This window comes from Scyliorhinus torazame, chromosome 21 (genome assembly GCF_047496885.1).
Source record: "Scyliorhinus torazame isolate Kashiwa2021f chromosome 21, sScyTor2.1, whole genome shotgun sequence".
Taxonomy (NCBI): domain Eukaryota; kingdom Metazoa; phylum Chordata; class Chondrichthyes; order Carcharhiniformes; family Scyliorhinidae; genus Scyliorhinus; species Scyliorhinus torazame.
The window spans coordinates 8,717,879-8,743,268 of NC_092727.1; the positions used below are offsets into that span (position 1 = coordinate 8,717,879).

General features: G+C 49.2%; 1 protein-coding gene across 4 annotated transcripts in view; it reads left to right on the plus strand.

The window, feature by feature from the left end:
- The window catches only part of kmt2a (lysine (K)-specific methyltransferase 2A), a 213,682-nt gene that overhangs the window by 177,841 nt on the left and 10,451 nt on the right, over positions 1-25,390 (plus strand). For 3 of the 4 annotated variants that reach the window (XR_011937424.1, XR_011937425.1, XM_072486449.1), the window contains exons 30-35: positions 1,765-1,932; positions 3,541-3,615; positions 6,471-6,645; positions 9,695-9,802; positions 10,672-10,755; positions 23,292-23,421. Coding sequence is in view for 2 of the 4 variants with exons in the window: in XM_072486449.1 (XP_072342550.1) it covers positions 1,765-1,932; positions 3,541-3,615; positions 6,471-6,645; positions 9,695-9,802; positions 10,672-10,755; positions 23,292-23,421 (740 nt within the window). In the remaining 2 variants the exon portion in view is untranslated. The remainder of the gene's footprint in view (positions 1-1,764; positions 1,933-3,540; positions 3,616-6,470; positions 6,646-9,694; positions 9,803-10,671; positions 10,756-23,291; positions 23,422-25,390) is intronic. The other variant, XM_072486450.1, reaches the window with a different exon arrangement.

A 25,390-nucleotide genomic window follows, 5' to 3' on the forward strand; every position in this document is an offset into this window, starting at 1 on the left:
TTTGTCTCATGACTGAATGGTTGTCTTCTTCAATTAATATGTTATTTTTTGGTCAGAGTATTATGCATATTGACCGCAGAAATGCTAAGTTGTAGTGCTCTGAAAAATTGCAAATTACTCCATAGACTGTAACAGTTGAAATAGAATTCCAGTGGTTAGCATTGCTGCCTACGGCGCCGAGGCCCCGGGTTCGAAACCCGGCCCTGGGTCACTGTCCGTGTGGAGTTTGCACGTTCTCCCTGTGTCTGCATGGGTTTCACCCCCACAACTGAAAGATGTGCAGTGTAGGTGGATTGGCCACGCTAAATTGCCCCTTAATTGGAAAAAATAATTGGGTACTCTAAATTAAAAAAAAAAAAGAAATAGAATTCCTGCCACAACAACTTTAAGGACCATGAGCGATGGACAATAAATACTGGTCTCACCAGCGACACTTACATCCCATGAGTATTTCTCTTTTTAAAAAAACAACAATGTTATGCCCGAGATATTCACAGTACCTTCATTGCAGTGTTAATGTAAGCCTACTTGTGACAATAAAAGATTTAAAAAAAAATTCAGCCATTTTACAGTTGATTCTGATCTTGACTGGGATCGTCTGGGTCCACCCACTGGAAACGGGAATCATGATCAACCGCAGAAAAGTGGGTCAGGCCAAAATTGAGATTTGCACCGGGTGGCAGACCTGTCATGAATCTCCATGCTCACCCCACCAGCCATCGCGGGTTCCCCAACATCCCAGCCAGACTCCCTGCCCTGACTCGGCGGGACCGTGCAAATAGCTCATTAGAGCTACTTTACATCTCAGTGACGGGCAGGACGCACCATTCACTAGCCAGCTGAGATGCTCCGTTCCCCCCTCCCCGCCACCCAGCTGAAAGTCCCACTGGCGTGAATTGGTGCAATATTGAGGAATGTGGACCTGGCAACTTGCAGTCTGAGGGGTGTCAGAGTGGTAGGTAACCTCTCAACAATTGCCGCCAGGGTGCCAAGGGGGATCACTCATCGGAGGGGGGGGGTCAGTGGGCTTGTGCTGGGCTGGACGAGCTCAGGCCGGGGTTTCCCTGGGATGGGGCACGTTTGGCTGCTCTCCTCATCTTCAGCCTTTAAAACCGTTAAACAGCAGTATGTAAAAATTAGAGTGGGGGGTGCCCTGCCAGCGATTCGGGGTGGTGAGGGGGGGCTGCAGTAACTATTTGAGATTGGAGCGCCTGACCTGTCAAGAGAGATTAGGTCCCGCCCCTCTAAGTTCCAGTGTGGACCCAGTGTGCCATGTAGTGACACGGAAAAGTCGACTTAGGTAAAAACAAATTCCAAGTGTCATAGCATGGCACTTCAGGACCTCTCCTAGCGCCAGCAAGAATCACTCTGGTCTTCCCACTGGCAAAAGTTTGGGTCGCCATTTGGGTGGATCGCACACTTTGTCTTCACACAATACCGTAAAGTGTTTTCCAGTGAAATATACACCGGCCTTTGCTTAGGCACTTTCGAGTGGGAATCATTTGATCATGATCCTCTCCATAGCTCTTGGGTAATGGGGCCACAGCTGCTACTTCACTCAAGATCAGCTATCATAGGCATTGCGTCTGAGAGCCTCCTGTCCCATTTGTCTCATTTCTCACAGGCACTTAAACTTTTCTAATTACATATCTAATCCTTCGTATTGGGCCTGCTCAGGGAACAGTGCACTAGGATATGCATTTTGAACAAACAAAGCTCATCCTTAAAGGGGTAGTGATCATGTATGTTCTACTTTTCTGCTAGAATCTAAAAGTTCAGATGATGATGATTCCTTCAGTTCTCCGCTTCTCGCTCTGCTTGAGCAAGAGGAAAAGAGGAAGGAAATCAGAAGTGAGAAGAAATTGAAGAAAAGCCTGCTGTTTCAGATCACGAGCGATGATGGTTTTCAGATCCAGTGTGATAATATTGAAGGTAGGGATGGTTTACTGACTTGTGTGTTTGTGTGGAATGACGGGGCAGTGTTGTGCAGGTGCTGTCTTGTGTGGAATGAAATGAAATTAAAATGAAATGAAAATCGCTTATTGTCACAAGTAGGCTTCAAATGAAGTTACTGTGAAAAGCCCCTAGTCGCCACATTCTGGCGCCTGTTCAAGGAGGCTGGTACAGGAATTGAACCGTGCTGCTGGCCTGCCTTGGTCTGCTTTAAAAGCCAGCTTTTTAGCCCAGTGTGCTAAACAAGCCCCTTGAAGGTGCTGTGTTCCAGGGACTGAGTGAAGGAGGGCTCGCTCATCTACATAGAAATCAAGCTGTTGAGAATATGTCAGCTGTTTGGTCTCTTGTCATTCCTCATACTTTTGATGTTGTGACGTAGCCCGCTACCAACAGGAATTGCTGAGCAGGACCTCTGATCTTCACATTTGGAGAAAGATCATCACCCCTAGAGTATCTTCATGCCTTCCTCTCTGATGGTTGGACCAGACTGGCATTAGTGTGGGCAGCATAGATGCCACCTATTCTTGATTGCAGTTGCTGCGTGACAATTTGAATTAATACTTGATTCATTTCGAAAACTAGTCATAAATAACTGAAGACCAAATAATTTACAAACCATAAAGTGGGAACAGTAATTAACACAATATATATTCAACAAATGATTGACAGGGTAAAACATCACAATGGGGTGGAGATTGGGAATGGCTGAAAAAAGTGTGAGATGAGGGCCGACTGATCTCTCGGCAGACCGACACTCCAGAGGTGACTGGAACCTGCCCAGTTCTTCATGGCTTTCCTCCTCCCTGCACACCACTGTGTTGAAATCAAAACGCATCCTTCATTTTACTTTATTTGAACTCATTCCCCCCCCCCCGTGTTTTTTGGTACCTGCATCCTGATTTATTTTCTCTTTTCTCCTGTGCCAGCTGTTGCTCAGTGGGTAGCACACTCACCTTCTGAATCCGATGGTTGTGCTTTCAAGTTCCACTGCAGAGCCATGAGCACAGTATCTTGCCTGTCTTTTGGAAAGGACTTCAAACTAAGGCCCTAGCTGCCCTTTCAAGTAGATATGAAAGATCCCATGAAGAAATGCAGGAGGTTCACTCTTGTCCTCACCAACATTTTATCCCTCAACCAACATCACTGAAACAGATTATCTAGTCAATGTCACTCATTAAAAGTTCATAAGATATAGGAGCAGAATTAGGCCATTTGGCCCACCGTGTCTACTCCACCATTCGATCATGGCTGATCTTAGCCTAGCCTTAATTGCACTTTGCTGCGATCGTGCTGTGTGCAAGTTCCAACGTTGCAAGGCTTCAGAAGTAAAGCACTTTGGGACGTCCTGAGGTCGTGAAAAGCACGAGAGGTGTCCAGATCCTTGTTTTTACATTCTTAAGCATTGATAGTGTCTTCAAACATGGACCTTGGCCATGGGTTTTGAACAAAAAGCCTTCTTGAGTTTATGGTGTTTGTGTGGTTTTGGGATGTCTAAAGTTCAAATCAAAGCATAGATCTGTCTAGATTCTGACAATTTTGAATTTTTCCACAAAAATAAATTTAATTGCTGTAAATTAATTTTTATAGAAGGATGGAAGATGCTGACTGACAAAGTCCAGGAAGCTCGGTCCAACGCCCGCCTGAAACACATATCATTTTCTGGTAAGTGCTGTCAGGAAACAAAGGTTTTACACTCAGAAATGGCAAATCTCCATCAGTGAGAGAAGTTAAACTGTTAATTCAGACCCCACGGGCCAGGGTACCTATCCCTTGACTGGATACCATGCATGGTTTGGGAGAAAATGTAACAAGCAAAATAGGTGACAATTTAGATTTAATTATATTCTGCGCTATTAGTGCACACGTGTTTTTGTAAATGTTTGTTCCTAAAGCCTAAAAACCCCTTCTTTGTACTTTATATGGAATCATGACATTATCACATGATATATAAAATATATGTGGTGTCCTCCGTTTAAATTTCAATCGTCTTCTCTCATTAACATTTTGACTTCATTGTCATACAACAGGAATTGTCGATGCATTGTTGCTTAGCCATGAATACAGAACCACTCTTAGAGTGAGCTGCTATCTGTGTTTGCCCCAGGCTGTGCTGCCTGAATATAGGAAGAAGACGAGGCCATTCAATCCATTGAACCTATCCACCACTACGTTAAATTATGGCTGATCTGCATCTTAACTCCATTTATCTGCTGAGATGGCACAGTGGTTAACACTGCTGCCTCAAAGCGGCATGGATTCGGGTTCAATTCAGGTCTTGGGTCATTGTGGAGTTTGCACTTTCTTCCGGTGCTCCGGTTTTCTCCCACAGTCCAAAGATGTGCAGGTTAGACTGATTGGCCATGATAAATTGCTCCTTAGTGGCCAAATAAAATGTGTAGGTTAGGTTTAGGGGTTATTGGGATAGGGTGGAGGAGTGAGCTTGGGTGGAGTACTCTTTCAGAGGGTCGGTGCAGACTCAATGGGCCAAATGGCCTCTTTCTGCACTGTAGGGATTCTCTGATTCCGTATGGATGGGTGATCTGATCGAAGTATTCAAATTATTATCAGGGAAAGACAGGGCAGATAAAGATAAACTATTTACGCTGTTTGGAGATTGTAAAAGTAGGGGACATAGTCTAAAAGTTAGGGGCAGACCGTTCAGGAGAGATGTTAGGAAGAACTTCTTCACTCAAAGAGTGGTAGAGGCTTGGGACTCTCTCCCACACACAGCAGTTGAAGCTAAATCAGTTGTTAGTTTTAAATCTGAGATAGATTCTTGTTGAGCAAAAATATTAAGGGATATGGGCCAGAGGCAGATATATGGAGTTAGGTCACAGGTCAGCCATGATCTCATTGAATGGTGGGATAGGCTCGATGGGCTGATTGGCCTACTCCTGTCCCTATGCCTTACTTAACAAAATACAGTCAATCCCAATTTTGAAATTTTCTCAACAACGTTTTGGGGTGAGAATTTCAGATTTCCACTCTCCTCTGTGTGAGGTGCTTTCTGACATCACCTTGAATAGCCTAGGTTATGCCCCATAGATCTGCATTCTCACTAGTGGAAATAGTTTCCCTTTATCTTTTTTTATTACTCTATCATGGGATGTGGGTATCATTGTCCATCTCTAATTGCTCTTGAAAAGGCAGCGGCGGTGAGCCACCTTTATGAACTGATGCAGCCCCTCTGGTGTAGGTACACCCACAATGCTGTTAGCGGGGGGAGTTCCAGAATTTTGACCTGGCGACAGTGAAGGAATGCGATATATTTCCCAAAGTCAGGATGATGTGTGGCTTGGAGGGAAACTTGCACATGGTGATGTTCACATGTATTTGCTGGCCTTGTCCTTCCAGGCGGTAGAGGTTGCAGGTTTAGAAGATGTTGTTGAAGGAGCCTTGGTGAGTTGCTGTAGTGCATCTGTTGACAGCATGGTAGCATAGTGGTTAGCACAGTTGCTTCACAGCTCCAGGGTCCCATGTTCGATTCCTGGCTTGGGTCACTGACTGTGTGGAGTCTACACGTTCTCCCCGTGTGTGCGTGGGTTTCCTCTGGGTGCTCCGGTTTCCTCCCACAGTCCAAAGATGTGCAGGTGAGATGGATTGACCATTCTAACTTGCCCTTAGTGTCCAAAAAGGTTAGGTGCATTTACAGGGATAAAGGGGATAGGGTGGAGGCGTGGGGCTTTGGTAGGGTGCTCTTTCCAAGGGCCGGTGCAGACGCGATGGGCTGAATGGCCTCCTTCTGCACTGTAAATTCTATGATCATGTAATTGGCAAACACTGCAGCCACTGTAAATTGGTGGTGGAGGGAGAAGATATTGAAGGTGGTGGGCGGGGGGGCCAATCAAGTAGGCTTCTTTGTCCTGGGTGGTGTCAAGCTTTTCGAGTGGCATTAAAGCTGAGTCATCTATCACACTCTTAACTCGTAGATAGTGGACAGGCTTTGGGGAGACAAGAGGCGAGTTACACTCCATAGAATTCCCAGCCTCTCACCTGCTCTTATACTAACAATGCTTATTTATCTGGTCCAGATCAGTTTCTGGTCAATGGTAACCCTCAGTGTTTATAATGGGAGATTCAATGATTGTATAGCTATTAAATGTCAAGGTGAGATGGTTGGATTATTTCTTGTTGGAGGTCATTGCCTGACACTTGTGTTACTTATCAGCCCAAACTTGAATGTTGTCCTGGTCTTTCTGCATATATATGGGCACAGACAGACAGCTTCAGTGCTCTATTAAATATCTATCCTATTAAATCCTTTGATTATTTCAAACACCTCCATTAGATAACCCCTTAATTTCTCATATTTGACAGAACATAAGTGTACTTTGTACATACATAATTTAACCAGGATCACTGACATTTCTTTCCTTACAGTAAAATTCATACAACGAGGAAAGAAAATAGAATGGTTGGTCAGGTGACATAATATTAGCTAATGTTCTTTGGTTATCCAAGAGCTTAGTATTGACTGTAACTTATAAGCATGTGTTTATTTTTGTTTTGATTTGCAGCGATTAATGGACTGAAAATGCTGGGTATTTCTCATGATGCTGTGGTGTTCCTAATCGAACAACTTTATGGAGCCAAACGTTGCAAAAGTTACAGCTTCAAGTTTCACAAACACCAGGAAGTCGATGAGCTTCCCATCAACCCACATGGATCAGCAAGGGCCGAAATACACCAAAGGTAAAACACGAAGGTAGAAGCTTACATTCAAGCTGTTCACTGTCACACTCAGCTGGTTACAATTAGCAAAGCAACTTGATATTACAGTTGAGTGATCAGGTATTGGGTTAATGTTAATGACAATGAAGCAATTTTTTGAAATTTAAAATTAAGCTTCCTTCCCAAATTTTCGTCCTCTCATTTACTTTTGTTCATCCCTGAACACAGAAGGAGACCATTTGGCCCATCGTGTTGGTGCTGGCTCTCTGGAAAGGCTGTTCACCTAGTGTCACTCCGGTGCATTTTCCCCGCAATATAAGACCATAAGACATAGGAGCAGAATTAGGCCACTTGGCCCGTCGAGTCTGCTCCGCCATTCAATCATGGCTGATATTTTCTCATCCCCATTCTCCTGCCTTCTCCCATAACCCCTCATCCCCTTATTAATCAAGAACCTATCTATCTCTGTCTTAAAGACACTCAGTGAATTGGCCTCCACAGCCTTCTGCGGTAAAGAGTTCCACAGATTCACCACCCTCTGGCTGAAGAAATTCCTCCTCATCTCTGTTTAAAAGGATCGTCCCTTTAATCTGAGACGGTGTCCTCTGGTTCTAGTTTTTCCTACAAGTGGAAACATCCTCTCCACGTTGACTCTATCCAGGCCTCGCAGTATCTTATACGTTTCAATCAGATCCCCTCTCATCCTTCTAAACTCCAACGAGTACAAACCCAGACTCCTCATACGACAAGTTCTTCATTCCAGCGATCATTCTTGTGAACCTCCTCTGGACCCTTTCCAAGGCCAGCACATCCTTCCTTAGATATGGGGCCCAAAACTGCTCACAGTACTCCAAATGGGGTCTGACCAGAGCCTTATACAGCCTCAGAAGTACATCCCTGGTCTTGTATTCTAGCCCTCTTGGCATGAATGCTAACATTGCATTTGCCTTCTTAACTGCCGACTGAACCTGCAGATTAAACTTAAGAGAATCATGAACAAGGACTCCCAAGTCCCTTTGTGCTTCTGCTTTCCGAAGCATTTCCCCATGGAGAAAATAATCTATGCCTTGATTCCTCCTTCCAAAGTGCATAATCTCACACTTCTCCACATTGTGTTTCATTTGCCACTTCATTGCCCACTCTCCTAGGCTGTCCAAATCCTTCTGCAGCCCCCTTGCTTCCTCAATACTACCTGTCCCTCTACAGATCTTTGTATAATCTGCAAACTTAGCAACGGTGCCTTCAGTACCTTCTTCCAGATCATTAATGTATATTGTAAAAAGTTGTGGTCTCAGCACAGACCCCTGAGGCACACCACTAGTCACCGGCTGCCATCCTGAAAAAGACCCCTTTATCCTGAATACCATGAGCTCTTAATTTATTTAACAGTCTCCTATGCGGCACCTTGTCAAAGGTCTTCTGGAAATCTAAATAAATCACGTCCACTGGTTCTCCTTTGTCTAACTTGCTTGTTACATCCTCAAAGAACTCTAACAGATTTATCCGACACGACCTCCCTTTGACAAAGCCGTGCTGACTCAGTCCCATTTTGCCATGCACTTCCAAGTGCCTCGCCATCTCATCTTTAATAACAGACTCTAAAATCTTACCAATGACCGAAGTCAGGCTAACCGGCCTATAATTTCCCATCTTCAGCCTCCCTTCCTTCTTAAACAGTGGCGTTACATTAGCCACCTTCCAGTTCTCTCGGGTCCTTCCTGCCTCCAGTGATTCCTGAAAAATCATCACCAATGCCTCCACAATTTCCTGAGCTATCTCTTTTAGAACCCTGGAGTGTAGTCCATCCGGTCCAGGTGACTTATCCACCTTCAGACCTTTCAGTTTCCCCAGAACCTTCTCCTTTGTAATGGTCACTGCACTCACCTCTGCCTCCTGGAGCTCGGGCAACCCGCTGGTGTCTTCCACCGCGAAGACTGATGCAAAGTAACTATTCAGTTCATCTGCCATTTCTTGGTTTCCTATTATTACTTCTCCAGCCACATTTTCTAGTGGTCTAATGTCTATTTTTGCCTCTCTCTTACCTTTTATATATTGAAAAAATCTCTTCCTATCTTCCTTTATATTACTAACTAGCTTGCACTCGTACTTCATCTTCTCCCCCCTTATTGCTTTTTTAGTTGTCCTCTGCTCGCTTTTAAAGGCTTCCCAATCCTCTGGTTTCCCACTAACCCTCGTCACTTTGTATGTTTTTTCTTTAGCCTTTATGATGTCCTTGACATCCCTCGTCAGCCATGGATGCCTTGTTCTCCCCTTAGCATGTTTCCTCCTCCTTGGGATGAATTTCTGTTGTGTCTCTCTAATAATCCCCCAAAACTCCTGCCATTGCTGTTCCACTGTCTTCCCTGCTAGGCTCCTTCTCCAATCAACTCTGGCTAGCTCCTCCCTCATGTCTTTGTAGTTACCCTTATTTAATTGTAATTCCGTTACATCTGATTGCAGCTTCTCCCTCTCAAACTGCAGGGTAAATTCTATCATACTGTGGTCACTGCTCCCTAAGGGTTCCTTCACCTTAAGTTCCCTAATCAAGTCTGCCTCATTACACATCACCAAATATGCTGAGTGTTCGATTTTTCTGTATCATCAAAGAGGGAGAGAGAGTGATAACATGATTTACTTGCATTTATACAAAAGTCTGAAACTGATTTTTTGTTCTGATAGCGTAAGATCCATAGATGAAGGTTTGAACCCACAGTGTAGGGTTACCATAAAGAAGATAAGGTACCACCAGAGGTGATGATTAGGTGATGTCAATTCTGCATTTGTGTACGAGAGGAAAAAACAGTGGGGGAAGATTAGGAGAACTGAAGATTCGAGGCCCTGGAATAGAGATTTGGGGACAGCACAATTAGTGTTGATTTTAGCAAAGTGAAAATGGTCTGGGACACCACCAAGGATAAAGAAAGTAGGAAAGAAATATCAATGTGATCCTTAACGTGCACTCTGAAAGCATGTAAACTGTACGAAGAAAAAGATGTGCATTATATAACACCTTGGGTGATAATGTTTCAAAAAGGATCCTTGTTTCATTGCTATATTTTTATTCATACAGGAAATCAGCGTTTGACATGTTCAATTTTTTGGCTTCAAAACATCGGCAGCCACCAGACTATTGCCCCAACGAAGAAGAGGAAGAGGAGGTGCAGCTTAAATCAGCACGGTGGGAGTTAGATTGTCATAAATACATATCCAGCGTGTTATATATTCAAGTTTGAAAATTAATGTGGGGCAAAATCTGTGAATAGATGAAAAACAGAATGTCATTCAAAGATCTGTAGCACTTGATCCAAAGATGAGTGCTTTTGTTAGCATTCACATAATTAATGAGCTTTGATGGGTCAGGGTGAAGAGGGATACAAGCTAATATAGTTAAATGATGTGGAGATGCCGGCGTTGGACTGGGGTGGGCACAGTAAGAAGTCTTACAACACCAGGTTAAAGCCCAACAGGTTTGTTTCGAATCACTAGCTTTCGGAGCACTGCTCCTTCCTCAGGTGAATGGAGCTAAATGGAGTTACGGTACAGCTCTGCTCTGTCTAATTGAATGGCAGGACAGGCTTTAGAGGCTGAATGGCCTTCTTTTCCTGCATTCATTACAGAATAAAAATGCCAGTGCATCAGCACCTAAAAAGAGAAACATTTGCATTTTAGGTGTTCTCCCTGGGTTTAAAAAAGAAATGAGGATGTTTGTTAACTATCCATGGAAAAGCAATTTATACCTCGTAGGTGGGCTCAACCAGTAACTAAAGGAATTATTTGTTGTGGCAGGTAGATTGGTCAAGCCTCCGTTTACTCATTTGCACTGCCTTGGAGATTTTGCATTCAGCGTGCTGATACTGGAGCAGCTGTCTTGCATCATGGATATGTGGTCATTTACACAACAATGTGCCACACTGGGTCACTTGCCCTCCTAGTAATGCGAGGAAGTATTTCTCAGGAAAGGCTGATATGTATAATAAAAGTACCCTGTAAAGTCTCATGGTGAGCTGATAGCATTGCAATAATTTCTTATTCTCTTTGAACTTGTAGACGGGCAACCAGCATGGACCTACCAATGGCCATGCGATTCAGGCACTTGAAAAAGACTTCAAAGGAAGCAGTTGGTGTCTACCGGTAAGAGAAAAAGAATTTCTACACAGTGTGCACAGTTTATAGAGGTGCTTTAAGCTGCCAGTAGAATAGGGAACAAGTTTGTTCCCATTACATTGTGTTCGTGCCATCTTTTCACAAAATTAATTTGTTGTGATTTTTGGTTTACGTCAAGCTGAAATATGCCACAGTCCACGGAAAGAAAGATCAAATCAACACTGAGTGAATTTTTTGTGAAGCTTCCTCTAAGACTTTCAAACTCTTGGCTTAACCGACCATAGAATAACTCCACAAAGATGTGGAGCGTAAATCCCGCCCGGCCGCCCCGCGATATTCTCCGGCCCCTCAAAAATCCCGGTGTTGTGAATCGTGCCGCGCGCCTTGGAGAATGTCGAGGACCGGCGCGACGAAATGGGCCCCAGGTCCGCCCCAATTCCATGGGCTGGATGGGCCGAAGCGAACCACCTATTTAACGGCGCCAACCAGTCGTGATGGTTGACGCCGGCCAGCGCGGAGGTAGGGGTCGGCTGCGGGGGGGGGGGGGGGGTGTCGCAGCAGCAGTTGGAGTGTGCGTGCCGGGGGGGGGGGGGGGAGAGAGAGGAGGAGAGACTGGGCAGGAGGGAGGGGCTGGGGGGGGGGGGTGTTTGGAGAGGGTGCGTGCCAGGGAGGAGAGGGGGGGGGGGGGGTGGCTGAGTGATGGAGAGGGTGCGTGCCGGGGGGGGGTTTGGGGAGGGTGCGTGCCAGGGAGGAGATGGGGGGGCCGGGAAGGGCGAGTGATGGAGAGTTGCGGGGGGGGGGGGGTTTGCCTGGTCATGTGCCAGCTGGCAACAGTCGCGACCATGCAGCCCATGGCACCGGGGGGGGGGCATGTTGTCTATCCCCACCCCCTGCAGGCTGTTATGTTTAGTCATCACCCAGCGATGTTGGCCGCCGTGGCGGGAACCGCACTTCTACATGTTGCCCTGGGGGAGCTAGAGCAGGAGTGTGCCAGGGAGGCGGCGGAGGCTGCCGCAGAGGAGCATGCCGCAGGTGGCAGCCGCCCAGGCTGGAGGGCCGCCCACACGACAGGACGAGGAGGAGGAAGAGGAGGTGGTGGTGCCATGGCGACGGAGACACCCGATGAGGACCCGTGTGTACCGGCCCCGCTCGTCGTACCAGGGCATGCAGGAGGAGACCGGATCCGGATGAGCCGGGATACCGTGGCACACATCTGCCACCTGATGGCACACCTGGCACCGCGTGGCACTGGGGGAGGACACCCTCTTCCCGTGGCCGTCAAGGATACGGTGGCCCTGAACTTCTATGCCAAGGGGTCATTCCAGGCGCCGAGTGGGGACCTGTCCGGCATCTCGCAAGCGTCGGTGCATCCGGGCAGTGACAGACGCGCTATATGCCATCGCGGGCCGCTACATCCAGTTCCCTGTGCACCGGGCCAGTCTGGACATCGCTGCAGCGGCCAGGATGCCCATGGTCCAGGGGGCGATCGATGGGATGCACGTCGCCGTGCGCCCACCTGCGGATAACAGGGCTGTGTTCACGAATAAGAAGGGGACCTATTTCATGAACATTTAGGTGGTCTGAGACCACCGCATGATGATCCTACAGATTTGCGCCCGGTACCCGGGCAGTGTACGGGACTCATTCGTATTGGCGCAATCTTTCATTCCAACCATGTTCGAGCCCCCCCCCCTCCGGCTGAGGGGCTGGTTGCTGGGCGACAGGAGTTACCCGTTGCGGTCGCGGCTGATGGCGCCTTTACGGAGGCCACAGACTGACACGGAGAACCGCTAAAATGATGCCCACGCAGCGACCAGGGGTATGATAGAGAGGTGCTTTGAGCTGCTAAAGGTGCGCTTCAGGTGCCTGGACCGCTCTGGAGGGACCCTCCAGTACCCGTCAGATAGGGTCGTCCGCATCCATGTGGCCTGCTGCGTCCTGCACAATATAGCCCAGCAGAGGGGCGATGTGCTGCAGGCAGAGGAGGGGGAAGGGGAGGAGCAGCAAGGGGAGGCGCAGACCTCCCCAGATGAGGAGAATGGGGGCAATGATCAGGACAGACGGGCTGGACATGGACGGGAGGCTGCCCACCATTAATTGCTGGGCCAGCGGGCACGGGACAGGCTAATAGCCGCCCGGTTCACGGACTAGGGGGGCATGGGAATTGCCGAGTATGGGCGCAGACTGCACACTACGGCACCAGCCTACCACCCTCACCCCACCCATCCAACACCAACCACCCTCACCCCACCCATCCAACACCAACCACCCTCACCCCACCCACCCAACACCAACCACCCTCACCCCACCCACCCAACACCAACCACCCTCACCCCACCCACCCAACACCAACTACCCTCACCCCACCCACCCAACACCAACCACCCGTACCCAACCACATGTACACCGCCCCTCCATTGCATATCCACCTGCGGCACAACGGGCCGGGCTCACACAGTCACCGGTGGAAGCGTGTCTATTGCAGGCCATAGAGGATGATGACAACCCGCCCTGCGATGAGCTCTGGGCTCTGCGTTGTTGGACAGTGTCTGACCCATGGCCACAGTACCACCCTCCACCCGGACCATCCCTGCAGCGGCCGTGACACTGCAGCGCACGGTCCCGTCGTCTGCCCGGGGGGATGGTGAGGGTGACTCGGGGGGGAGGGGGGCACACTCACCTGAGGCCGACGTTCTATCACCCCTCACACACCCACTGGCGCTCACCTCACACCACACCCCCACACGCATCAGACAGAGCACAAAGGCAGCTTCTGTAGGTGAGAAAGTGATTTTAATAACAAACAGTTCATTCACGTGCCCTAGCCCCAGAACTAATCTGTGCCCTGCACCCGTGCCACCTTACTCAGTGTCTAAATTTTTGGCCTTATGGGCCCGATGACTCTGTCTAGGTGGTTCCCCAGACGGTACAGCAGAACTGGAGGGGGACTCCTGTTATTCCTGCCCTGTGACTAGGGACCCCTTTGGCGGCCGTTTCCTGGGGCGGCCCGGCCTAGATGGGCCAGGCTGCGGCTCGGACGACTGGGATGGCGAGCCGCCTGCCTGTCCTGCCCGTTGCCCACCAGATGCACCTGGGATGGGAAGGGGGAGGTGTCCGAGGTGTCGCGGTGTTCCAGGACCTCCCCTACAGGGGGATCCGGAACGGGGCCCAGCAGCTCCTACTGCCTCCAGGTGCCCGTTGGCCCCTGGGCCTCTACATGGGTCAGGGATGCGAACGGACCGGGCACCCGACGCCCCCCCAACACCTGGCGCTGTCAGTCCTGGAGGCCCGCCCTGTTATCAACAAGGGTCTGCAAGTTTGTTGGCCATCCCTGTCTATGTCTGAGTGACGCCAGCCAGCACCCGGGCAGTGGTGCCGATGTCCTCAGCGATGGCCTGCAGAGACCGGGCCATGGCGTTGAGTGCCTCTGCGATCTGCTGCTGGCTCTGGCTCATGGCTGCCTGTGAGAGGGCAGCCATATCCTGGGCCACGAAAGCCCAACACCTTGCATACTGCGACACATGTTTGACACCGTCGCACCCATTGCCCCCACCGCGGACGCCACCCGTGCGGTGTCAGCCTCGGTGGCACGCATGACCGGCACTACTACCTGCTCCTGCACGCGGGTGGACTCTTTCACCTTCGTCTGCAGCTGCCGCAAGCCGGCCGTCACCCACTTGGTCCGTGCCTGCATCGGGTCTATGGGTGGGTGTGGTAACTCCAGGAACCCGGGACCTGTCTGGGCGGCAGATGGTTGCTGTGGTGATGTGCATCAATGTAAATGCATGTAGGCTAGCTAGACACTAGAGGGAGCACCAAAGACATCACACACACACACACTCAACCAATAGATCAGGTAGATAGGACACGACCAATGGACATTCACGATACACATGGAGGTGACACGACCACAGGGGGGCATTACACCAACCCATATATAAAGGACACCACACACATGATCTGCCTCTTTCCAGTGGAGACAGTCAGTGAGTACAGACACAGGGCTGATTCAATATCACTCCCACCACGTGGATTGCAGCAACTGGTTAGTCAGTCTGGGTAGCTATACTAGGATTAGCAGTAGTGTCAAACCCGAGTAATAGAAGTGTAAATAGTTTAATAAACGTGTTGAAGTTATCTCCACGTCTGAACCTTCCTTTGTCAAGTGCACCACAAGGAAGCAGCTTATGTTACACCTACAACATAACAAATCATGGTACCAGGACTGAACTCTTTCAATCCATATAGCCATGCCTCAGCGTACAGTGACAACCAGCAATACCCAGGCAAGATGTTCGCGATCCGGGTTCCGCAGCAGCTCCGGTGCCACGGCGATCTCCGCGAAAACTGGCGGGTATTCCAGCAAATGTTTTAATTCTTCCTGGTAGCAGCCGAACTAGAATACCTGGCCGATGCTGAAAAGACAGAGCTTCTGCTCACCATCGCCGGTGCCAGAGCAGAAGAAATCTTTTTAAAATTCAGGTTCTCCAAGGGGCAAAACAGGAGCGACTTCCAGGCAGTCCTGGACAAATTCGGCAAATACTGTGAGGAAAACGCACTCCAACCAGCAAGAAAAGGTAAGAGAAGCGCCAGTACTCACCTCGAGGCCAAAATCCCGGAGCAGAGAACAGTTTTGATCGGCGGCCAACTTTCTAAAGGGACTGCAGTTGCGAGACGCCGCGCATGTGCAATCACGAAAACGGCCATCGGTAAAGGAACAGCGATCTGCGCAATCGCTTCCTACGCGTTACGTCACATGCATCATGACGTCAGAGGGCCCGGACCACGCCCATTTAAAGGGGAAACATCCCAAATCAAAGAAAAAAATCTTTTTAAGCCGTGAAACAACATCCTTCACCTGGAATGACAGCACAATGCCTCAAATTGAACCAGTAAATGAAATTAACCTCCGAAGAACCCTGCAACAAGTAGTTACCTCCGCCCAAACCGATGATTCCGACCTTGAATACTTCAATACCGACCGTTATATTTTCTCTGGACCTCGCGAGCCCAATGCCAGCTCCGACGCAAACAGTGATGATATGGTCCTAGAAGACAACGACTCAGACGAACCTTTCACCTTGGGAGGCTACCCCAGTACCAAATCCGAACCACAACTAGACGTGTTGCACATTGGCGACCCCCGTATTGAATCCGACGCAGACGCGGATTCGTTCTTCAGCCCAGCAGGTATGACATCCCGACTCGTGAGTGCAGGATGATGCTGCAGCCTGAAATCAAGAGACAGAGAGTGGTACAAGCCCACAGAGAGCGGCCTGCTGCCACACAGAGCATGGTCCATGCAGGGTTCCCGACTCTACGAAAGAAGACACGCAAGACTCCACACCACAGTCCTTGCACACACAAGACGTGACTCCAGTGTCACAAGCCTCCGCATCGAGCTCGTGGACAGCCTCCACGATAGAAGCAATGCAAGACTCCGACGTGCAGTCCTTGCAGGAACAAGACCATGAGGGTCTAGCAACCTCTTCTGACCAACTAGCGGCAGACGATGCAAGTCTGCCATGCTCAAGTAAACAGCAAGAAGACTATGACCGTCTACCACGCTCCAATGCACAGCAGGACGACCATGACGGTCTATCATGCTACAGTGAAGAACAAAGCGACGATGCCAGTCCAAGCCCAAATGAAGGACAACAGCAAGACAATGACAGTCCACCCACATTGTTTGCGCCACCAGATGAAGACTCTGACAATATACCCAACCCAAGTGAACAACAAGCAGCTACTGAGGATCTACCCACGGTATGTGAGACGAGTGACAACAGCATCCCACTTCCCATACAAGATGTGCAAAGTGACAGACCTCAGCTAGTGTGTACAGAGGCACTCGACGATCACTGTGAGACCACTGGTGACTCTGGTGACACCATGATACTTCCACCCTCATTCGCTCGAACCTCTCCACAAGTCTATGCATTCCTGCATGTTCCGACTCCAGACGTGCAGCTTCAAGAAATCTCAGCTGACTCCAGTGAACCTGCGAAGACTCCGAATGGGGAGCATCAACAAACCAACACTGACTCAGTTAAAACAGACCAGACTCCAGATGGGGAGCAACCAAACGCCGACTCTGATTCACATAAGCCGGACTTTACTCCAGACAGGGAATGCCGCAACCTCAGTGATGGCATGCTTAGGGTGACAGCAGATGCCACAACGACAGGAGATGGATCACTTAACAATTACACTGGGTCAGTAATAACAAGCAGTGGCTACAGTCCAAGAGGAATACACCAATATTCACCACCACAGCTATATCCACATGTTTTTTCCACACCAGCAGTGCAGCCAATGACAGCTCATGCTGGACAAACCCAGTATTCAGGCATGCAGCAGCCAGCAGTCTATGCAGCATATTCTCAAACAGGCCAGCACTACTGATTGCCCACTAATGGAATCAAGACCGAAGGAGGACTACCGCAAGCGCAATCTGCATTACAGACTGGATGCCTTAGTTACAGCCCAGGATTTGCTGCACCCCAGCCTGGCCAGACGGCATATTCCTATCAGATGCAAGGTTCTAGTTTCACACCATCACCAGGTATTTATGCGAGCAGCAGTTCTGTTTCCAATTCGACAAGCTTCAACGCTTCTCAGCAGGATGAACCTTCCAGCACAGCACGTGGCCAGAACCAGCATGTACAGTCTTACCCAACTTCAACATATGGCACATCCATGACCTCGAATGATACTGTTGATGGTACCTCTTCAACGTCAACACCTTATCAGCTACAAGATGCCATCCGACAGCACCATCACAAACATCGGAAAAAGAAAGGGACTCCAAATCAGACAGCGAAGTGATTTGACCACTTCTTGGTTCCTGTGGCACAGGGACGTTGATGGCGTTCATAACCAAGAGAGACATTTGACCATGATGATTGATTTTTGGACTCACACAAATGATTTGGACTTATTGTTTAATCGTGACTTGTATACCTTACCTTATCTACCTGTTCTTTGTTCAATTTTCTCAAAGTGTGCAGAAAATATGTAACATATAAAAAAGGGGGGATGTGGTGATGTGCATCAATGTAAATGCATGTAGGCTAGCTAGACACTAGAGGGAGCACCAAAGACATCACACACACACTCAACCAATAGATCAGGTAGATAGGACACGGCCTAATGGACATTCACGATACACACGGAGGTGATACGACCACAGGGGGGGCATTACACCAACCCATATATAAAGGACACCACACATGATCTGGCTCTTTCCAGTGGAGACAGTCAGTGAGTAGAGACACTGGGTTGATTCAATATCACTCCCACCACGTGGATTGCAGCAACTGGTTAGTCAGTCTGGGTAGCTATAGTAGGATTAGCAGTAGTGTCAAACCCGAGTAATAGAAGTGTAAATAGTTTAATAAATGTGTTGAGGTTATCTCCACGTCTGAACCTTCCTTTGCCAAGTGCACCACAAGGAAGCCGCTTATGTTACACCTACAACATAACAAATCAGTTGCCTGCACCGGGCTGCACTCCGACCGCCCGGCCCCTCGGCTGTTCCTGCCTCCACCTGCTGTACCGGGACGGCTGTCTTGTGCGCACCAGTTAGTGTCCCAGACGCCTCATCGCTAAAGTGCCCAACCGAGATGAGTGTCTCTGCGATGGTGGAGGGTGTAGGAGATAGCAGTGGTGTGCTCCTCATCCGACCCGGGGTCCCCTGGAGTGGTGATTCCTGTCCATCAGTCCCCTGTGCGGGTGTCGTGTGCGTCATTGTCCTGGGTGTCGGTGTCCTGTGGGGGAAGGGGGGATTTGGGAGATGGGGGAAGGGGGCTATGGGGGAATCGGGATATGGGGGAAGGGGGGCAGGCAATGAGGGGTCTCACTTGGCGCTGTGCGGCAGGCGGCCATTTTGCTACGTCTCGGGAGAGAGGAGTGGCGTCTTTTGTGCATTGACACCGCGCGGCGTCACTGACGGCATGACGCCGTCGTGAATGGCGTCACGCCGCTACTAGCCCATTCGGGGCCGGAGAATTTGCGACGTCTTGTGGGGTCGACACCGGAGTGATTCGCGCCGTTTATGGCGCTGGTTTCAGGCCATCGTGCCGATTTACGGAGAATCCCGCCCGTGGTTCTTCATGGAAGGAGAATTTTGCTTGAAGGGCATACATTTAACTACTTGTTACTTAAATGCTAAACATAAGAGCCACAATAACGAAACAAAAATGGTGGAACAAATTCAGTTGTACAAATTAGTGTCTGCTTTTACATACGCAGCAGCATTGATTAACTCTGTGTAAGAGCCCTACATAAATCATGGATTAAATATTAAGTATGCCTGTTAAGAAGGACATTAAAGGTTAAGATGGACATTAAAGATCCCAGGACACTCTTAATAATATTAATAATGATATTAGTGTCACAAGTAGGCTCACATTAACACTGCAATGAAGTTACTGTAAAAATCCCCTAGTCGCCTGGTTGGGTACGCAGAGGGAGAATTCAGAATGTCCAATTCACCTAACAAGCACGTCTTTCGGGACTTGTGGGATAAAACCAGAGCACCCGGAGGAAACCCACGCAGACACGGGGGAGAACATGCAGACTCAGCACAGACAGTGACCCAGCCGGGAATGGAACCCAGGCACTGCACGTTTTCACCTGGTGTAAATCATTATATGGATATTGTTACTTATCCAGGGACTTTGTTTTTATGAAGAAGTTGCCAGTTCCCTATGTATATCCTGACATTATCTTTCCAGGTGCAGATTTTGGTGATTATCCATTAGCTGCTTATCGGAAGGCTCCTGAGTAAAACCAGTTCAGTTTGTATTCTGGTTGGCCATTTTCATCTTTTGGCTTGTGTTTGTTGGCAGCTTTCTGACTCGAAGCTCACAGACTAAGTATCATTTTGGAAACTTAACAGTGGCCAGCAAACAGTAGACTCCAGGGGCGGGATTCTCCGACCCCCCGCCGAATTGGAGAATCGCCAGGGGCTGGCGTGAATTCCGCCCCTGCCGGTTTCCGAATTGTCCGGCACCAGATATTCGGCGGGGGCGGGAACCGTGCCGCACTGGTCGGCAGGCCGCCCCCGGCGATTCTCTGGCCCGCGATGGGCCGCAGTCCCACTGCTGGAATGCCTGTCCCACCGGCGAGGATCAAACCACCTCTCCTCCCGGCGATACTAGGCGGCGCAGGCAGGCTCCGGGGTCTTGGGGGGGGCACGGGGTGACCTGGCCCCGGGGGGTGCCCCCACGGTGGCCTGGCCCGCGATCGGGGCCCACCGATCCGCGGGCGGGCCTGTGCTGTGGGGTCACTCTTTTCCCTCCGCCTCTGCCACAGTCTTCACCATGGCCGACGGGGAAGAAACACACCCCCTGCGCACGCGCGGGGATGACGTCAGCAGCGGCTGACGCTCCCGCGCATGTGCGGACTTCCGCCACCCGCCGAAGACCTTCCGGCCCCGGCTGGCGTGGCGCCAAAGGCCTTTCCCGACGGCTGGCGGCGTGCCAGCCACTCCGGCGCGGGGCTTGCCCCTCAAGGTGAGGGCTTGGCCCCTAAAGGTCCGGAGAAACCTGCACCTTTTGGGCGGCCCGTCACCGGAGTGGTTCACGCCACTCCATCCCGCCGGGACCCCCCCGTCCCGCCCCGCCGGGTAGGGGAGAATCCTGCCCCAGGTTGGATTTAGAATGGATTTTCAGAGGTAAAAGGACCGGATTATACAACACTAGGGTCCCATCAAAGAGAGGAGGTATAGGAGCATGGCACATCCAAAGTGAGAAAAGACCACTAAATCAATGTCAGGTGAGGACTGGATTGAGCCCAGCTGATGAGTACTGATGATTGAATGATGTGGAGATGCTGGCGTTGGACTGGGGTGAGCACAGTAAGACGTCTTACAATTGAATAGCCTGCTAACATTCGCACAGTAGCACGGTGGTTAGCACTGTGGCTTCAAAGCGCCAGGGTCCCAGGTTCGTTTCCCAGCTTGGGTCACTGTCTGTGCGGAGTCTGCTCATTCTCCCCATGTCTGCGTGAGTTTCCTTCAGGTGCTCCGGTTTCCTCCCACAAGTCCCGAAAGATTGTTAGGTGAATTGGACATTTTGAATTCTCCCGTGTATCAGAACAGGTGCCGGAGTGTGGCGACTAGGGGATTTTCACAATAACTTCATTGCAGTGTTAATGTAAGCCAATGTATGACAATAAAGATTATTATATTATTATTCACTGTCTAGGCTAACAGAAACAAAGAATGGCCACTTGTGCATAGTAGTTCAATGTGCATGGGCCTACAGATAAGTATTTCAGTTTGAGTTCGTATCTTCAAGATTGGGCAAGAATTATTGGAAAGCAAAACAATTGGAATTTTTCACCTGAGGATAAATCAATGATCTGGTAAAACACCGTACTCCGAAGTTTGTCCTGTGTCATTGCATGAGGCATTTTTTAGTTGGTTATGTGCTGTTCTATCTTTGCATCTTTTCAAAATAATTCTGACATGAGAAAGAAACCTTTTTAAAACACCCTACTCACTTTATGTAAATACATTCAATTCTGCAGGCTGACGTGCTGCTTCTGAGCAAGTGCCCATGAGGTGAGCAAGACCAGCCTGCACAGGTCACTGCTGTGGAACAGTTAACCTCAAAAACAACTTGCATTTCTAAAGCACCTTCAATGTAGTAACATGATCCAAGTTGCTTCACATGAGCATTATCAAAATTTGGCTTTAGCCACAGATGTTAGGGTCGATGGCAAAAGCTTGGTCATAGAGGTGGGTTTTTAAGAATGCCTTAAAGGAGGACCACGAGGAGGAGCGGTTTAAGGAGGGAATTCCCTTTAGGGCCTAGGCGGTGAAGACATGGTTGGCCATTGGTGAAACCATTAAAATGAGGGGTGGGATTCTCCGACCCCCCCGCCGGATTGGAGAAGCGCCGGGGGTCGGCGTGAATCCCGCCCCCACCATCCTCCTAATTCTCCGGCCCCCCAAAAATCGGCCCGGCGTGAGTTGCGCCGTCCGCCTCGGAGAATGGCAGGGTCTGGCGCGACTCAATGGGCACCAGGGCTGCCCGAATTCTCCGGCCGGGGTGGGCCAAGGTCCCGCCCGTCTTTTGCCAGTCCTGCCGGCGTAAATCGGAGTAGGTCCCTTACCGGTGGGACCTGGCGGCGCGGGCAGGCTCCGGGGTTCTTAGGGGGGCACGGGGGGATATGGCCCCAGGAGGTGCCCTCACGGAGGCCTGGCCCGCAATCGGGGCCCACCGATACACGGGCGGGCCTGTGCCGTGGGCGCACTCTATCCTTCCGCACCGGAGGCTGTACCGGTCCGCCATTCCCGGTGCGGAAACAAAGCCCTCTGTGCATGCGTGGGGAAGACGCCAGCATGCGCTGGCGCTCCCGCACATGCGCCAACTCGTGCCAGCCGGCATAGGCTCTTCGGCGCCGGTTGGCGTGGCGCACAGCCCCTTTCCCGCCGGCAGGGTGCAAACCACTCCGGGGCGGGCCTAGCCCCTGAAAGTGTGGATGATTCCGCACCTTTGGGACGGCCCGACGCCGGAGTGGTTCACGCCACTCCGTCCCGCCGGGACCCCCCGCCCGAGGGATGCTCAAGAGGCCAGAATTGGATGAGGCCAATACCTCATGAGGGTTGTAGGGCTGGAGGAGATTACAGAGCATGGTCTTCGGAGAATTTGAAAACAAATTGGAGGATTTCAAAAATGAGGCGTTACTTAACCGGGAGCCGGTGTAGATCAGCAAACATGGGGTAGTAGGAGAGCCATTTGGATGAGCTCAATTTTATGGACCTGAAATTTGGGAAGCTGACTAAGAATGTGTTGGGTTAGTCATACAGCTGAACGTCACACAATGGGCGGGATTCTCCGGTTGCGTCCTCCCAGCGACTGGAGAATCCCGTCCCAGATCAATGGATTTCTCCATTGTCCACGTCTCGCCCATGGCATTCTTGCGGCGGCGGGGGGAAGAATCCAGCCCAATATCACTTAGATTTTACATAGATACATACAACATACTGTGCAGAAGGAGGCCATTCAGCCCATCGAGTCTGCACCGACCCACTTAAGCCCTCACTTCCACCCGACCCCCATAACCCAAGAACCCCTCCGAACATTTTTGGACACTAAGGACAATTTGGCATGGCCAATCCACCCAACCTGTACATCTTTGGACTGTGAGAGGAAACCGGAGCTCCCGGAGGAAACCCACGCTGACACGGGGAGAACGTGCAGACTCTGCACAGATAGTGACCCAGCGGGAAATCGAACCTGGAACCCTGCCGCTGTGAAGTCACAGTGCTAGCCACGTGTGCTGCCCCATTTTGAAGCAATCAGGTTAGCTGGAGTAGTTGAGTGTATTCTTGGGTAGAAGTTGCACTATGCAGTATTAATAACACACGAGAGAACGTGTTTCGGTAGAGTTGAATGTGTTGGCTATTTGGGGAAAGGATCTGGTGTTAGCGGAATTCAAACCCAGCCAAGATTAAAACTGATGCCTTGCCGTGAGTTTGATGTTCATAATGAATGATTGTCCTCTCCCCCTTTTTCTCCCCACCCTTCCCATCTTTGTAAATGCTTTAGGTCACCAATTCACGGACGGGGCCTTTTCTGTAAGCGAAACATTGATGCAGGTGAGATGGTCATCGAATATTCGGGTAATGTCATTCGATCTGTGCTCACAGACAAACGAGAGAAATATTATGACAGCAAGGTGAGTTTCTAGTGCAGGTTTATGCTAGATAATAACCACAGGTGCTGGGATAGCCATCGTGGGAATCACTGATGTTATTTCTCCGCCGTTTAATGAACCCTTTCTGAAATAACACTATCTTTATGGCATCAGCGACGCAGCGGCTTCCTTGTGACATAAAACAGCTTATCTGCTTGCGTTGTTTAACTTGCAGCAACTTTGCAAATCATTTTAAAACCTGGTTTGTGTGCATGCTTTTTTGCCTGTTGTATGTTCAGCGTTTGGAGTGTGTGCAAATCAGTGGTGGAACTGTTGACCCAGTTCAAAGCAATTCTTGAAAGCCTTTACCTTATCGGTTGGTCCACCTGCTGTGCAATTCCTATTTTTCTTAAGTTTAAATGGAATGCGTTATTATAATTTGTTGTTTTGGGCATTACTTTGAATTCCCTTTTGTTGCTTCTGCTACCCTGAGCTCAAATGGTTCCTGAATATCGATCGCTGTGCTGTCACTGAAACAACCAAGTATGCGATCAGATTAAGTTTATTGTATGTCAGAATACCTTGTAACAGTATTTTAGCTGCCTGACTGCAATCAATTGCCAAAGATTCTTACAAAATTAACAAGCTTCAGGGGACTTTAATTGAATTTTGACATACGAGTTTTAATAAAATATAATGATTGAGTTTTTCTAAACGTCAAAATCAGTCCTTATTATAATAATAATCTTTATTGTCACAAGTAGGCTTACATTAACACTGCAATGAAGTTACTGTGAAAAGCCCCTCGTCGCCACATTCCGGCGCCTGTTAGGGTACACTGCGGGAGACTTCAGAATGTCCTATTCACCTAACAAGCACGCTTTCAGGACTTGCGGGAGGAAACCGGAGAACCCGGAGGAAACCCACGCAGACACAGGGAGAACGTGCAGACTCCTCACAGACAGTGACCCAAGCCATTTTGGCGGGATCCTCCATTTTGCCGGCAGCGCACTCACGCCCGCGGATTTCCCGACGGCATGAGGGTGCCCACAATGGGAAACCCCATTGGCCGGCTGCAGGGACAGTGAATCCCTCTGCCGGCGGGGGTGCGGCGCACCAGAAAATGGGTATGGCGGGGCGGAGAATCCCACCCGGTATCTTTTAACTTAGTGAGAAACAGCACAGGCTATAAAGATCCTGTGACTGGGGCATGTCTGTCACTTCTTGCAACATGCTCCAAATAAATGAACTTCAAAGAATATAACAAAAGATGTAGCCAGCCCCTTGTTTCTCTGGATTTGATTACTTGGTCTCACCCTAGGCCAGGAGCAGCAGTATTTATAAGCAACCTTCAACATTGCGAATCCTCCCCCAGCAGTGAGCCCCACTCGGCCTTAGATGTGCCTGTCTGTAGTGCTTGTTCACAGAAACAAACTGATTAAATACCCTGGGGGAAATACAGCACCATTTTTAGCAGCTAAGCATCACATTGCTCCAGCACCTGACTACCTGTGAGTAAAACCACAGATAACTATGCATTTAAAAAAAGAAAATCTTGTTCCTGTATTTGTTGAATAAAGTTTTATTTAAAAAGTCTTTGAATCGCTTTTGCTTGCTTCTGTGGTTTTGCCTGCTTTATGGGAATGAAAATGCGCCTGCCTTATGATGCCTTATTGTAACAGACCAATGTCACGCGGGGGGGGGGGGGGGGGGGGGGGGGGGTGAATTTTATAGTTTGAAATGGAAATGCATATTATTAATCGCATCATTAATGTGTTAATTAATCAGGAAAAAAGTCCTGACAAACCAAATAATTAGAGCTAAAACTGTGATTAACATGATTTTCCAAACTTGAGATGATTGATTGACTAATTTATTGCCACATATATTGTCACGGAGTACAGCGAGAAGTATTTTTCGCTGTTATAATCAGTTTAATTCGATTATATTGTATATTTAATATGCTTTCATAAAATAAGGCACTTCAACACTTCAGTCAGTTAAGCCAATG